We start from the raw sequence: 12057 nt of genomic DNA, 5'->3' as shown, positions 1-12057 counted from the left end.
CTACAAATGGGAGTTCAAGAATGGAGTTTCAACATCTCTATTTAGGAAGGTGTGTCACTTTGTGCTAATGATGGCACTCTTGGGACTGTCACTAATGACTCCTTTCGAAATTGATAGTCTCAGTGTGGGAAGAGCATGTGATCCACATGTTTGGCCATCATGGCAGGAATCCAGCATTCTGCTTAATTAACATTTGTATACAGAGAGGCCAGAATGGAACGCTGGTCCTAATGAACCTAAGAGGAGCAGAGTAGGTCTTCGCTGGTATATTGGGCAGGGCATTTGGGTGTGATTGTCACACCCTGCATAGTGTAGGGATCGACACCTATCCATGCATGAGGATCTGTGCTTCTTTTCAGTCTTCTTCCAATGGCCTCTCTTATAGTCTCATTATCTTAAATCTCAGGACAACCCATACACAGTCAATACAGAAGGTGAGGAAATCATTCTGGAACCATCGTGGAGGGTTCCCTATCATTTGGAGGGATTCAGATTCCCATTCTACTCTCTTACCTTTCAAGGTGCTTGGTGAAAGCTGAATGAAGCTGGCATCCCTGCTACATCATGACTTTCAAAACCTGTTCCCACTGGTGATGCAGTCCCCAGATGGGAGCCCACTTTCTACCCCCAAACCAATTAGCCTTGAAAACCTTCTTTTCAAGTAAGTCAAACAGGTTAGAACTTACTTTGCCTCAGTGGTTCTTCAGTTGGGACATCAAGAAACAACTTGTGGAAGTGCATATTTGCCTTATACTACAACAAGAACACAACACAGGTGTCACAACTTGCATTTCTTGGTGAAACATTGCAAATTTTAACTTCAATTTAGATTACATAACAAGGGGCACCTCGGTGGCTCAGTCGGTTAAGCACCCGACTCTTGATTTTAGCTCAGGTCGTGATCTCAGGGTCCTGAGCTCGAGCCTCACATCGGGCTCCCTGCTCAGCGTGAAGTCTGCTTGTAGATTCTCTCTTTCCCTTTGCTCCTCCCCCTGCTCATGCTCTCTCTCTAATAAATAAATCTTTAAAATAAATAAATTACATAACAAATATCCCCTCCCTTGTTAATAGTGTCTTTAGGAATTCCTTCTCTTTGATCTTATAATCTTCGACACAACCATTCAAAGTAGGCAGGACACCAAGCTTTCATTTTCCAACAAGATTAGTGACTTGCTGGTTGGACAGACGGACAGACATCTGACCATGCTGCAGCTGGTGGTCATCGTTCTGCCCAGGTGGCTCAACAAGGATGTTCCAAATGAAAAATGACATGAAACTCCAAGGGATCTCACCAGGGAGGGCAGAAAATCCCAGGCCACTAAAGATACAAGGACTGTTAGAGGAGGGCAGTGGCTAAAAGATCAGATAAACCTGAATTCAAGTCTTGGCTAAATCTCTCCTTTGGTGTGTGATTTTGGCCAAGTGAGTTAGCCTCGCTGAGCCTCAGATTGCTCTTCTGTGCCAGCAGGCAAACACACTATCTGTCCCAGAGGGCTGCTGTAAGGCCTAAATGGGACAATCCATCTGAAAGACCCACCATCACCTGTTATTGTCACTCTCACTACTTCTGTTGCAAGGGTATTTCCTTAGCCAGTGTCAGGGGGAGAGGACTCTCTAGGGTGGGAGAAAGCATGTGTTTCCACAGCTGTGAAAACAACAATGTACAGCCAGCAATTTACATTTGGTAATGAGCCTTCACAAATATCATCCCCCAAATTACCTGGGGAACTCATGTCCCCATTCCATGGGTCTGGACGGGGTGCCTCAGGGAAACTGAGTCACTTAACTGGCGCCACAGAGCTAAGAGGTAGAACTGGTCCTCCCTTCACAGGACCTCTGCCTGACAGGATGCTTTTGATATTAAAAAAAAAAAAAAAAAAAAAAAAACAAAACTCTTATGAGCAGAACAGAGAGAGAGTACAAGCAGCCCCTTCATGTTTTATTATCCAAACTAGGAGTCATCTCAATGGCAGCACTGGTCTCAGTATTGCTTTAAGGAAGAGCTTTAGCAAGGTCATGCAGATGATAGATGGTCCCTGCAAGTCAGCTATTTTATAAACACCTCATGTAAAGTAGGTCATTTCACACTGCCTCCTAAAAGCACATTTTGCATCCAGAAAGTTACTTGGATTAAAGCTTGGTATTCCATGGGGGCTTTCCTGAGATTGATTGATTTTTTTAATGGCTACAGTGAACATCAGTTACATGACTTGATTTAAAAATAACATGGGCCAAAAAGAAAAAAAAAATCCAAAAGAACAAAAAACTTGAAACATGGAGTCATCAAAAATGTGAATGTAATAAAAGACAAAAAAAAAAAAAAAAAGGTGGTGGGAATGATCTATATAAAAAGTGACAGATAAATGCAGTATGTGCTTCTGGATTGGATTCGAGAGAGAAAGGGAGCAAAACACATTTACAAAGGCTACTGAGACAATTAAAGAGATCTGAAATGGATTTTATATTAGTAATATTTTTATATGTTTACTGTTTAGTTACATTTCTTGTGTATACCAGTAGGGGATTTTTTGTTGTTGTTCTAGTTCTTAGGAAACATGTATTCAAATATTTAGGGGTGAAGTGTCCGTAACAACCTTAAACCATTGACCCCAGTAAGTATGCCACACTCTAAGACACAGAACTGGGCTTTGACACCCATCTGGGTGTGTTTTTGGGCAGAACTAAACTACTCCTGGATGAGAATCATGACCCTGTTCACAGTTTCCCTCCTCTGGGTGCAGTTGGGTAGCCTTCTATTCATTGCAGGGGCCATATCAGGCTCTTTAATGTTAATGCAAGGCTATCACAGCTCTCCTGGTCTTGGCTGATTATTAGACCAGCACACAACTGTGTGGGTCCTTGCTCTTAGGGCGCTTGTCAAGGTTAGGGGTCACAGCACGGAACTCATCACTGGCCAAGATACATAGAAAGGTCAGTGGTGAAGTGCGATATTGATTAAGAATCAACAGAAAGAACTACATCCTTTTCTCCCAGATTCTCTACAATCTCTGTCTACATGAGTCCCGACCAGCAGGAAGATGCACACTTGGGTTCTTTCCTTCCCTTGCCGTTAGTGCTCCCACCACCATCTGACATGACATGCACCGCCTTCCCAAGTTACCTGGCTGGAAGACGAATACTTTTTCCTGTCCATCTTAGATTCATTTTTGCTCTCTGTTTTACAGTCATTCTTATCGCTTCCTAAAGAGGCACCTTCAAAACTGGATTTTGACCTGAGGAAAGAGAATCCAGGGAGTCTTGTAAGATGAAATTGTTATGCTACTCATTAATTGTATTGTAATAAGTCTGGAGTATTACAAGAAATACTGAAAACAGGTATACAGGTATACAAGAAAACCTGACACTCGTTTTTCTTTTCTCGACATCAGTGATCACTCATAAGACTCTAGGAGCATTGACACAATATGGTGTGTAGACTGGGATGGTTTCACCAGGCTGCAATCTCAAACTGCAAAAATGTGAACTTGTTTGTAGAAGGGAAAAATATCAACTGAATTATGAAGGTCATTTCCATCTCTAAAGTATTTGAAGCAGTAAAAGAGGAATAGTATAGGCAAATTATGAAACAAAACTATAGCCACAGTTCAATCAAAGAATATTTTTGTTTCAGAATTCTATTAATACTGAACATGTGTTGATAGAGTAGGGCATTGTATTAAAGGTTGTGAGGCACACACGACAGTCTTTGTCCTCAAGAAGCCTGTGAATTCATCAGACATCTTTTTTCAAAAGGCAGTACAAGACTTAGCACCAAATAGTACATATGATAGGCATTAGGAGGTACAGAGACACTACACCCAACAGGAGGGAAGAGAAGAAGAGAGCAATAGCACAATGTGGGTTTAACACACTGGGCTTCAGAGCATGAGCAGGAGTTGGGTATGAGGAAAAGAGACAGAAAAGAGAAGTGAAATTGGCATAAAAATGAGGAACATGTTTGAAAGTCAAGTCTTCCTTTATTTTAGTAAGAGCAGAGGTCAGAGCTCCAGCATTTGTGTCTCAGGGGATTCTAGTCCTGGCTCTCTGTTTGAGTAGATGTGTGAATGTGCACATGTCTTCATCCCTACAGGCAAACAGAATCATTTCAAAGGGGAATGCACGTATGAATTTTAGAGGTCTATATCTGAACAAGTTTTAGGATACAATTACGTAGCTTTTTTTTTTTTTTTTTTAAGATTTTATTTTTAAGTAATCTCTATACCCAACATGGGGTTCAAACTCACAACCTTAAGGTCAAGAGTCACACACTCTACTGACTGAGCCAGCCAGGTGCCCCTGGGTACAATTATGTAGCTTTTTTGATTATTGGGGAAAATTGCACATGAAATCCATGATTCCACAATAATGATTCCTTATGAGGAGGCATAGTTAAGACTACTATTTGGTCAAAGCAGATTTAAAGATCTTGAGTAATTCAGGTGGTATGAGGCTATGACAGAGAGACAGAAATGACTCAAGTTAGACTTTAGACTCTGGTTCTCAGCTGTGAAAAGATGGGCTATCTTATGTTCCGGGCCCCTGCCAGCCCCAGTAGTTTGAGTCAACGATGCTCTAGCCACAGGTGAAGATTTGCATTTAGCTGCTGCCCACTGAACCTATTCACAGATATAAATTCCCTTTGAATTCTAGGGATTACTTTTTTTCTTTGAAATTACGAGTAGTCATTTGTACTCGAAAATAAAATTATTTTTACAAATGTCAAATTACCTACTATTTATACTAGCCACTAATCTGAATTAATCACCTCAACTGATTATATTAGTAAATGTTAAAGCAACTGCCAATGCAATGAGCTTTTGAAGGACTATAAGCCAATGCGACAAGTAGGGCAGCAGTACCATTGATGAATTCAAGAGGTGCCAACAGAATGGACTTGTCTGCAGAGTGCTGGAAGGGTTGCTTATTTACCTAGTACGGCTGTCTTCGTGTCTTCTGAACTGTGTTACTCTCTTTTCTTACAGGTGATTATGAGCAGGGCGGAAAGCCCAGAGCAAAATGAAAATGGCCTCTTATTCAAAAATTAGGAATTTCCAGACAGCGAGAGCAGAGCATTAAAGCAAGCGCTGGGCTCCTTGCAACTACACAGATGGCACGCCCACACCGTTTAACAAGCATGCTCTCATGATGACTGTACGATTCTCATCTGAAGTCTGGGGGAGGCGGAGTCAAACCCATTTTTTAAAGCACCCGCGGGAGCCAGTCAATAATGGTGAAAGATTCAAGAAACAACATGCTTTGCGTCTCTGCCCAGAGACTCATTTGGTGAGTGAGACAAGATGCTTGGACAGGAAACAGCTATAAAAAGAAGGGTTAAAAGTGAGATGTGTCAAGAAAGCCATGCAGAACCGATGACAAGAGACCTGGAAGCAACAGAAAAGAAAAATCTGGGGGAGAGAGAAGACTTACGCTTGGTCTTGAATGAAGTAAGGATTTGGAGAGAAGGAATGGGCTGGGTAGCCAGGAAGGAAGGGGAAAGGCAGGAGTTACTTAATTACCCATTAGCAGGGGCCAGAAGACCCAGAAGGTACAGTTCTGACAGTTTCAGTAACAGGGAAGAGGGTAGTCACTGCCACCGATCGGTACAGACCCCTGGCCACACTTCCCTGTAACTGACTGCTGGTATAACCATTCTCTTTTCAAGGGTAAAAAAAGCAACCTGAAGTTCCTACATCTTCCTTCCAATGAAAGAAAGTATGTAACTGGGGTCTCTGAGTGTGCCAGGGACCGTGGCTCATCATCTCGAAACTACCTGTCCCCTCCCAGGCTCGTGACCAAACTGATGCTGGCTCCCGGCACCAGTCCCCAGGAAGCAGGCAGCTCCCCTCCTCCACGAGACATGTGCATCCCACCCAGGGATCCCAGGCAGGGTTCCCTTCTGCTTTTTCTTGGCTGCCAGGAAAGTGAGACAGCAGGTGTGCACACACAGAGGAGGGGCAGGTACTCCAGCCTGGGCGGGCCTCACCAGCACCCCGGCCAGCCTCTCCAGGTGCTTCATAAATCTATGCCAGACAGTAGGCTGTCCTGGCTTTATCAGGGAGCAAGATCAGCTCCTGAAGAAGGGGGCAGATGTTCTGCAGTAGGGCTAGGGCAGGAAAGAAGGAAATGCTGCCAGGAAGAGATGAGAAAGGCAGGCAAGCATCGGTGCCTGGATATCAAACACCCTACTTCTTTCTCAGGGGCTTATTTGCCTCTAGTAGATTCATACTCTTGACAGCCACCCCAAAACTAGAAACACGAGCTCCTCCCAGCAACCTGTCCTTTCCAAAGGCCCAAAAGAATAAAGTGTCAAGGCAAGGACTCACCGCAAGGAAAGGAGTCTCTTCTGGTCTGAGGACTCGGCCTCATTGGATGGGCTAGGGGACTGGGCTGTTGGCGACTTGCAGATCTTCTTTTTGTCCTCCACACCATTCTCAGCCTCGGAGCTGGAGAGGAGAGGAGAACGCTTGGCCTTAGTCATCCGGGGAAGGAGGTGGAAGGAAAAATGAGGAAAACCCCTTGCTTTCTGGAGAACGGAATGATGTTCAATCCCCATAGCAGGCTGAAGTCAACTTGGACAACTGTGCCCTTTCCAGATCTCCATTCTGCAGCCTCTCGGCTAGCCCCTCAAGGGCATGAGCTCCAGGTCATGCCTGCTGCAGCAGGTAAACGGCCGGCTTTGTGGGGACTGCTCGGCTCTGCCCTGCTAGCTGCGCGCTTGGCGACACATCACCTGGATGCTGGGAGGGCCCCGGCACACGTGCTCAGCACACACGCTCACGAGTGGCCTTCTGCCAGGTGTGAGCCTTCCTGCCGGGAGCCCCCACCCCTTTGTTTGCATTTCTCTTGTGTCACTTACCACCCACTGTTGGAGTTATATAGGTCCCACTTTGAGTTGTTGATATTTTAACCAAGCACTTCTCTAAGCAGTTTAAAGTTTCTAATCTGCTTCTCGCAGCCACCCAGGCTGGGTAGGAATTATTACCCTCCTCTTAACAAGTCTGGAATCTGAGGCTCTCAGATATCATTCATCTTGCCCAGGTTCACAGAACCAGCATCTGAGTTGGGATTCAAGCTCACGTCTGTCCCTCTAGGAGGCTTCTGGGTACCCACCCGTCCTCATGTGCTCTCTTTCCTCTGCCTTCCACCCACCCCTACCCCCAACCACTTGTCTCTCCATCTCTTACCAGCTCTCCAGTGTGAGAGCTCCAGGGTGGGGTGAGGATCTTATTGATTTTTATACTGACCACAGGGTCTAGGTATGTGCTGGGATATAATCATGATGAACAGGCTTTTAGAAAATGAGGGCTGACTTTGGGGAAAGAAGGACTAGAGGAGAAAGCAAGTCAGGAGCGTTTGCACACTGGACCAGTGAGGGATGGCGGTAACCAGTGTGGTGAACACAGGTGCCAAGTTCCCTCAATCTTAGGGACTGGGGACACTGATTCCAGTATGGGAAAGAGGAGAGAAAGGAACACAGAAGGAGAACCCATGGTGTTTACACGGGTTAGACCTTCTGTGTCAGGCTGCAAAGCACAGAATTCACAAGATATTTCTGAACATGTGAAAACTCCATGGTGGTGGAACATAAAGGAAAACATATGAAGATAGCATTGCTATGACAGTTTGGCTAATTTTAATCCTAATTTACCACCCACTGGATGTCTTTACCTGCAAATGACCACACAGGCAGGAAATATCATTGGTTAGGTGAAGCTTTGTGGTTTCTTGCTTACCACTTCTCACAGTATAGGAAAATTTTAGCCCATACCAGTAATACTGCAGTAGTGTCGAAATCAAGACCAAATAATCTGACAAAGTTCCAATTAACAGACCCTATAGACAGTGGATGTTCTTACACTGCAGTCAGCATTTCTTTTTTCCCTAAGTGCGTAAATATTCCCCAACCTCCCACTTCTTCAATTCTCAAAGTGCTCAGAAGCACTTATATACATGAAAAGAGCTCAGTCTGTAATTGAACTGCATTATGTGACAAAAGGCACATGGAAGGCTTTGAAATATTAATAGGAAAACACTGCTTTGGTTTGAAATAGAAAATTTTATTTAATTTTGGCATTGAGTGGAATTTATGGACGTGGATAATTTTAGAATAGTTAAGGGGCTTTAGAGCATCTCTCTGCCTATCTGTGCTCCCCAAGACACATACATTATTCCTGTTCTTCAAAAGCATGAGACTTGATCCACTTGAGAGGCCCTCTCTAAGTAAGGAGAGTGTGTGTGGACCCTCAAAAATCCACTCAGCATTTATTTATGTATTTACTGAATTTTATGCAGGAATTGGAGCCACTGCTATCCTGTACAACACCTCTGTGTCCTGAGAAAGAGCTCTCCCACCAAGATGCACTCATATAAAGGTGCCCCTCTGGAGGTAGCCCTACTGCTGCATGGCCTTGCCGAGCTACGGTACCCCCAGCTCTGGGCAAATGTCTGAAGTACCCAACTACCAGACAACATTCCTTAAAAGCAGGGAACTTCTGTATTCTTCCACAGCACTCAGCTCAGCATGTGGCTCATAGAGGCCATTTATATGTGTTGATGGATGGGGGATTCATCTGGCAGTGTCTCAACAGGAAGTGAAATTCATGTATGGGCTGATTCAATTTTAGTTTTGTTGACTTAACAATGCTATGGGGGTGCCTGGGTGGCTCAGTTGGTTACGCATCTGCCTTCATCTCAGGTCATGATCTCAGGGTCCTGGGATCCAGCCCTATGTTGGGCTCCCTGCTCAGCGGGGAGTCTGCTTCTCCCTCTCCCTCTGCTTGTGCGTGTGCTTAAATAAATAAACAAACAAACAAACAAATAAATAAATACAATCTTTTTTAAAAAGATGCTTTGGAAAATTAAGCAAGTCAATTCCTAACAGAGGAGAGAGAACTCCCACAAGCACCCCTCATCCCTGAGGTCTTGTGGCAGCAGGATGAACTATGTAGAATCCAAACAGCAGACTGGCAGAGTGTGGGAGGACGATGGAAGGGTTCCTCAAGGCCCCTCAGAAACTGTAATGTTACTGTCAATAAAGCTGAACTCACTGACAAGATGAAATAGATGAAATAACAGGTCTTGTTTAAATCATGAAAATAAAGAAGCACAGTATTTTCCTTTTTTTTCTTCTTTAAAAAAGAAGAAAATAGGGCAGCCCCAGTGGCCCAGCGGTTTAGCGCTGCCTTCAGCCCAGGGCCTGATCCTGGAGACCAGAGATCAAGCCCCCTTCAGGCTCCCTGCATGGAGCCTGCTTCTCCCTCTGCCTGTGTCTCTCATGAATAAATAAAATCTTAAAAAAAAAAAAGAAGAGGAAGAAGAAAAAAAAGAAGAAAGAAGAAGAAGGAGGAGGAGGAGGAGGAGGAAAAAGGAGGAGGAAGAAGGACGAAGAAGATGATGATGAAAGGGCCTTTCAGGGACATTGACTGCAAGAAAATTTTACAAAATAAAACAAAACCAAAAGAACAAGCTTCCTTTTTCTTCCTCCTTCTCTTTCTCTCTCTCTTTTCTAATAGACAAGGCCTAAAGATTTATTTGTCCTTGGCATTCCCACGGTGTGGCCACAACAGCCTGTGGTCCTGGTGAGCTGATCTCAGACACAAAGTCCCCAGAAGTGGTGCAGCCCTATGTGGGACCAAATCTTCTTCAGTCTTTCTAGGTCTTCATGGAGTTTGTTGTCCAGACCATTGGCTAGGACCTGGCTGTATTTTTTTCCATCTCTGATATCCTTTCGTCTGTTCAAGAACCAGTGTGGGATCTTATACGGGCATGGGTTCTGCATAAAGGTCCATGTCATCCTCAGTGAGCTCTCCTGCCCTACTGGTGAGGTCAGTGTTTACTTTCCACAACACCACTTGAGCCTGTCTTTGTCTGACACTCTTTTTTTTTTTAATTTTTTTTAAATTTTTATTTATTTATGATAGTCACAGAGAGAGAGAGAGAGAGGCAGAGACACAGGCAGAGGGAGAAGCAGGCTCCATGCACCGGGAGCCCAACGTGGGATTCGATCCCGGGTCTCCAGGATCGCACCCTGGGCCAAAGGTAGGCGCCAAACCGCTGCGCCACCCAGGGATCCCTTTGTCTGACACTCTTAACTGCAGTGATGGCAAAGGCTCTTTTCCGCCCAAAAATCAACATTGGTATTCAGTATTTGCAAAATGTGCTTAACTTCTCAAGGATCGCTAGATGTGGTTCTAGTGGCAGCTTGTTCTAACCCTCCTCTTTCAAATGTTTATTGGAAGGGACCTGCTGGCAGAGCAGGATGCTGAGCTGGGCAGGGGACATAGATGAATGAATGACAATTTTAGGAATACTTAGAAGAAACAGATGCTGGAAGTACAGGATTAACCTTCACTCGGCCTTGGCAGGTTATTTCTTCTCCCATCTCTAACCCAGTATAAGTATCACTCATCGGCCCTGAAAGCTTCTCAGTAGGAATTCCAGAACAATGAGGCAGTCATGCTTCTACCAACCAAGCCTGATGTTACTGTTTGGGGAATGCATTTTTATTACAGAATAGGAAGTACTGGTTTCAGTAAGACACTGCCCCACATTGTTACACAATCTATAAATAAAAAACGGGTTGGACAATCCTTATCGACAGTGCAGTGTGAGTCAATTCCCAGACCTTATTAAAGTGAGGATGAGAGGATTCAGATTTCACAATTTTTCAGAATTAGAATTCTTATATTCTTCCTGGAAAGAGTCTCTCTGAGTTTAAGGTAAACTCAGCTATCTTTTCTCCTGTCACTTTCATCTCCCAGGTCCTTTGTCCCTTGTGCTGAGAATGAGCTGTACTCAGCCATCATCCCAAGCAAGTCAAGGTAAGTAGCTACTGGGCAGAATGACTACTAAGTTGCACCTCAGGTGAGTGATTAAGTGGCGTCTCAGGTAAATGAAAACAAGTGCCTCCTATGGTTCAGTCGAGGTAGTTGTGCTCCTTTTCTAATCACAGTGATGAATCCTTGTGTTCAACTCTACCTTCAAGTTAAATCGGTGTAAGCTAAAGCATAAAAAATGTCATCAACTCCCTTATGGTAGTATGGGTAAGGGTAGTTTTAAATCCACTGCCACTTAAAAAAGTCCCTGATCACCATATACTGAAACCACAGTCTTAACCAATGAGATTTGGAAGTGACTAGAAGACAGGTTATGTTTCACCAGAGTATCTCCAAGAGATAAAATCCTACAAATGAGACTGTTGTGATTAACACCAGGTCTGTCACAGTACAGTGTACTGTACTGGAAACTAGGGTACACCCGGGCAAGCCAAGACCTGGGGCACCAAACCCCTGTTATTTATTTTTTTTTAAAGCCTGTACTGGAGGGGATCCCTGGGTGGTGCAGCGGTTTAGCGCCTGCCTTTGGCCCAGGGCGTGATCCTGGAGACCCGGGATCGAATTCCACGTCGGGCTCCCGGTGCATGGAGCCTGCTTCTCCCTCTGCCTGTGTCTCTGCCTCTCTCTCTCTCTCTCTCTCTCTCTCTCTCTGTGACTATCATAAATAAATAAATTAAAAAAAAAAAAAAGCCTGTACTGGAAACTAGGGTACACCCGGACAAGCCAAGACCTGGGGCACCAAACCCCTGTTATTTATTTTTTTTAAAAGATCATTTATTTGAGAGAGTGGCGGGGGGGGCGCAGAGGAAGAGAGAGAGAGAGAGAATCTTGAGCAGACTCCCCATTGAGCACAGGGCCCACACCTGAGCAGAAATCATGGGTCAGATGCTTAACTAACTGAGCCACCCAGGCGTCCCACCAAACCCTTGTTTTTGATATGCTGCTTGCTTAGTGGCTTCAAGGCTGGCTGGTAGGCACAGATGGCAATGTGTGGGAACAAAGCTATGGGCCACAAGGACAGAGGAGGGCTCTGGGGGGTGGCTGGGCAGCAACCACAAGACAAATTGAGACATTATGGTAACCAAAAGAAGGGCACAGAAAGGGGTGCAAAGGTGCAGGAGTTGGTGCAGGGGACCAGGCCTCTCTAAGACCTGTCAGCCTCTCCAACTGCAAAGTAAATGAAAAATCTCCCAAGCTAGATTTTTAGAAGTCAGGAAAAAGT

General features: G+C 44.6%; 1 protein-coding gene across 8 annotated transcripts in view; it reads right to left on the bottom strand.

The window, feature by feature from the left end:
* GRAMD2B (GRAM domain containing 2B) overlaps window positions 1-12057 on the bottom strand; it is a 110046-nt gene that overhangs the window by 21518 nt on the left and 76471 nt on the right. For 4 of the 8 annotated variants that reach the window (XM_077911468.1, XM_077911466.1, XM_077911471.1 and 1 more), the window contains exons 2-5: window positions 6324-6443; window positions 5428-5470; window positions 3122-3233; window positions 687-753 (exon numbers count right to left, since the gene is read on the bottom strand). In XM_077911468.1, coding sequence (XP_077767594.1) covers window positions 687-753; window positions 3122-3233; window positions 5428-5470; window positions 6324-6429 — 328 coding nt within the window. In that variant the 5' untranslated portion in view covers window positions 6430-6443. The remainder of the gene's footprint in view (window positions 1-686; window positions 754-3121; window positions 3234-5427; window positions 5471-6323; window positions 6444-12057) is intronic. The other 4 variants (XM_077911464.1, XM_077911470.1, XM_077911467.1 and 1 more) reach the window with 1 other exon arrangement.

This window comes from Canis aureus, chromosome 10 (assembly GCF_053574225.1).
Source record: "Canis aureus isolate CA01 chromosome 10, VMU_Caureus_v.1.0, whole genome shotgun sequence".
NCBI classification, from domain to species: Eukaryota; Metazoa; Chordata; class Mammalia; order Carnivora; family Canidae; genus Canis; species Canis aureus.
Note: the sequence above shows the minus strand (reverse complement) of the source record. Positions and strands in the feature narration are given on the sequence as shown.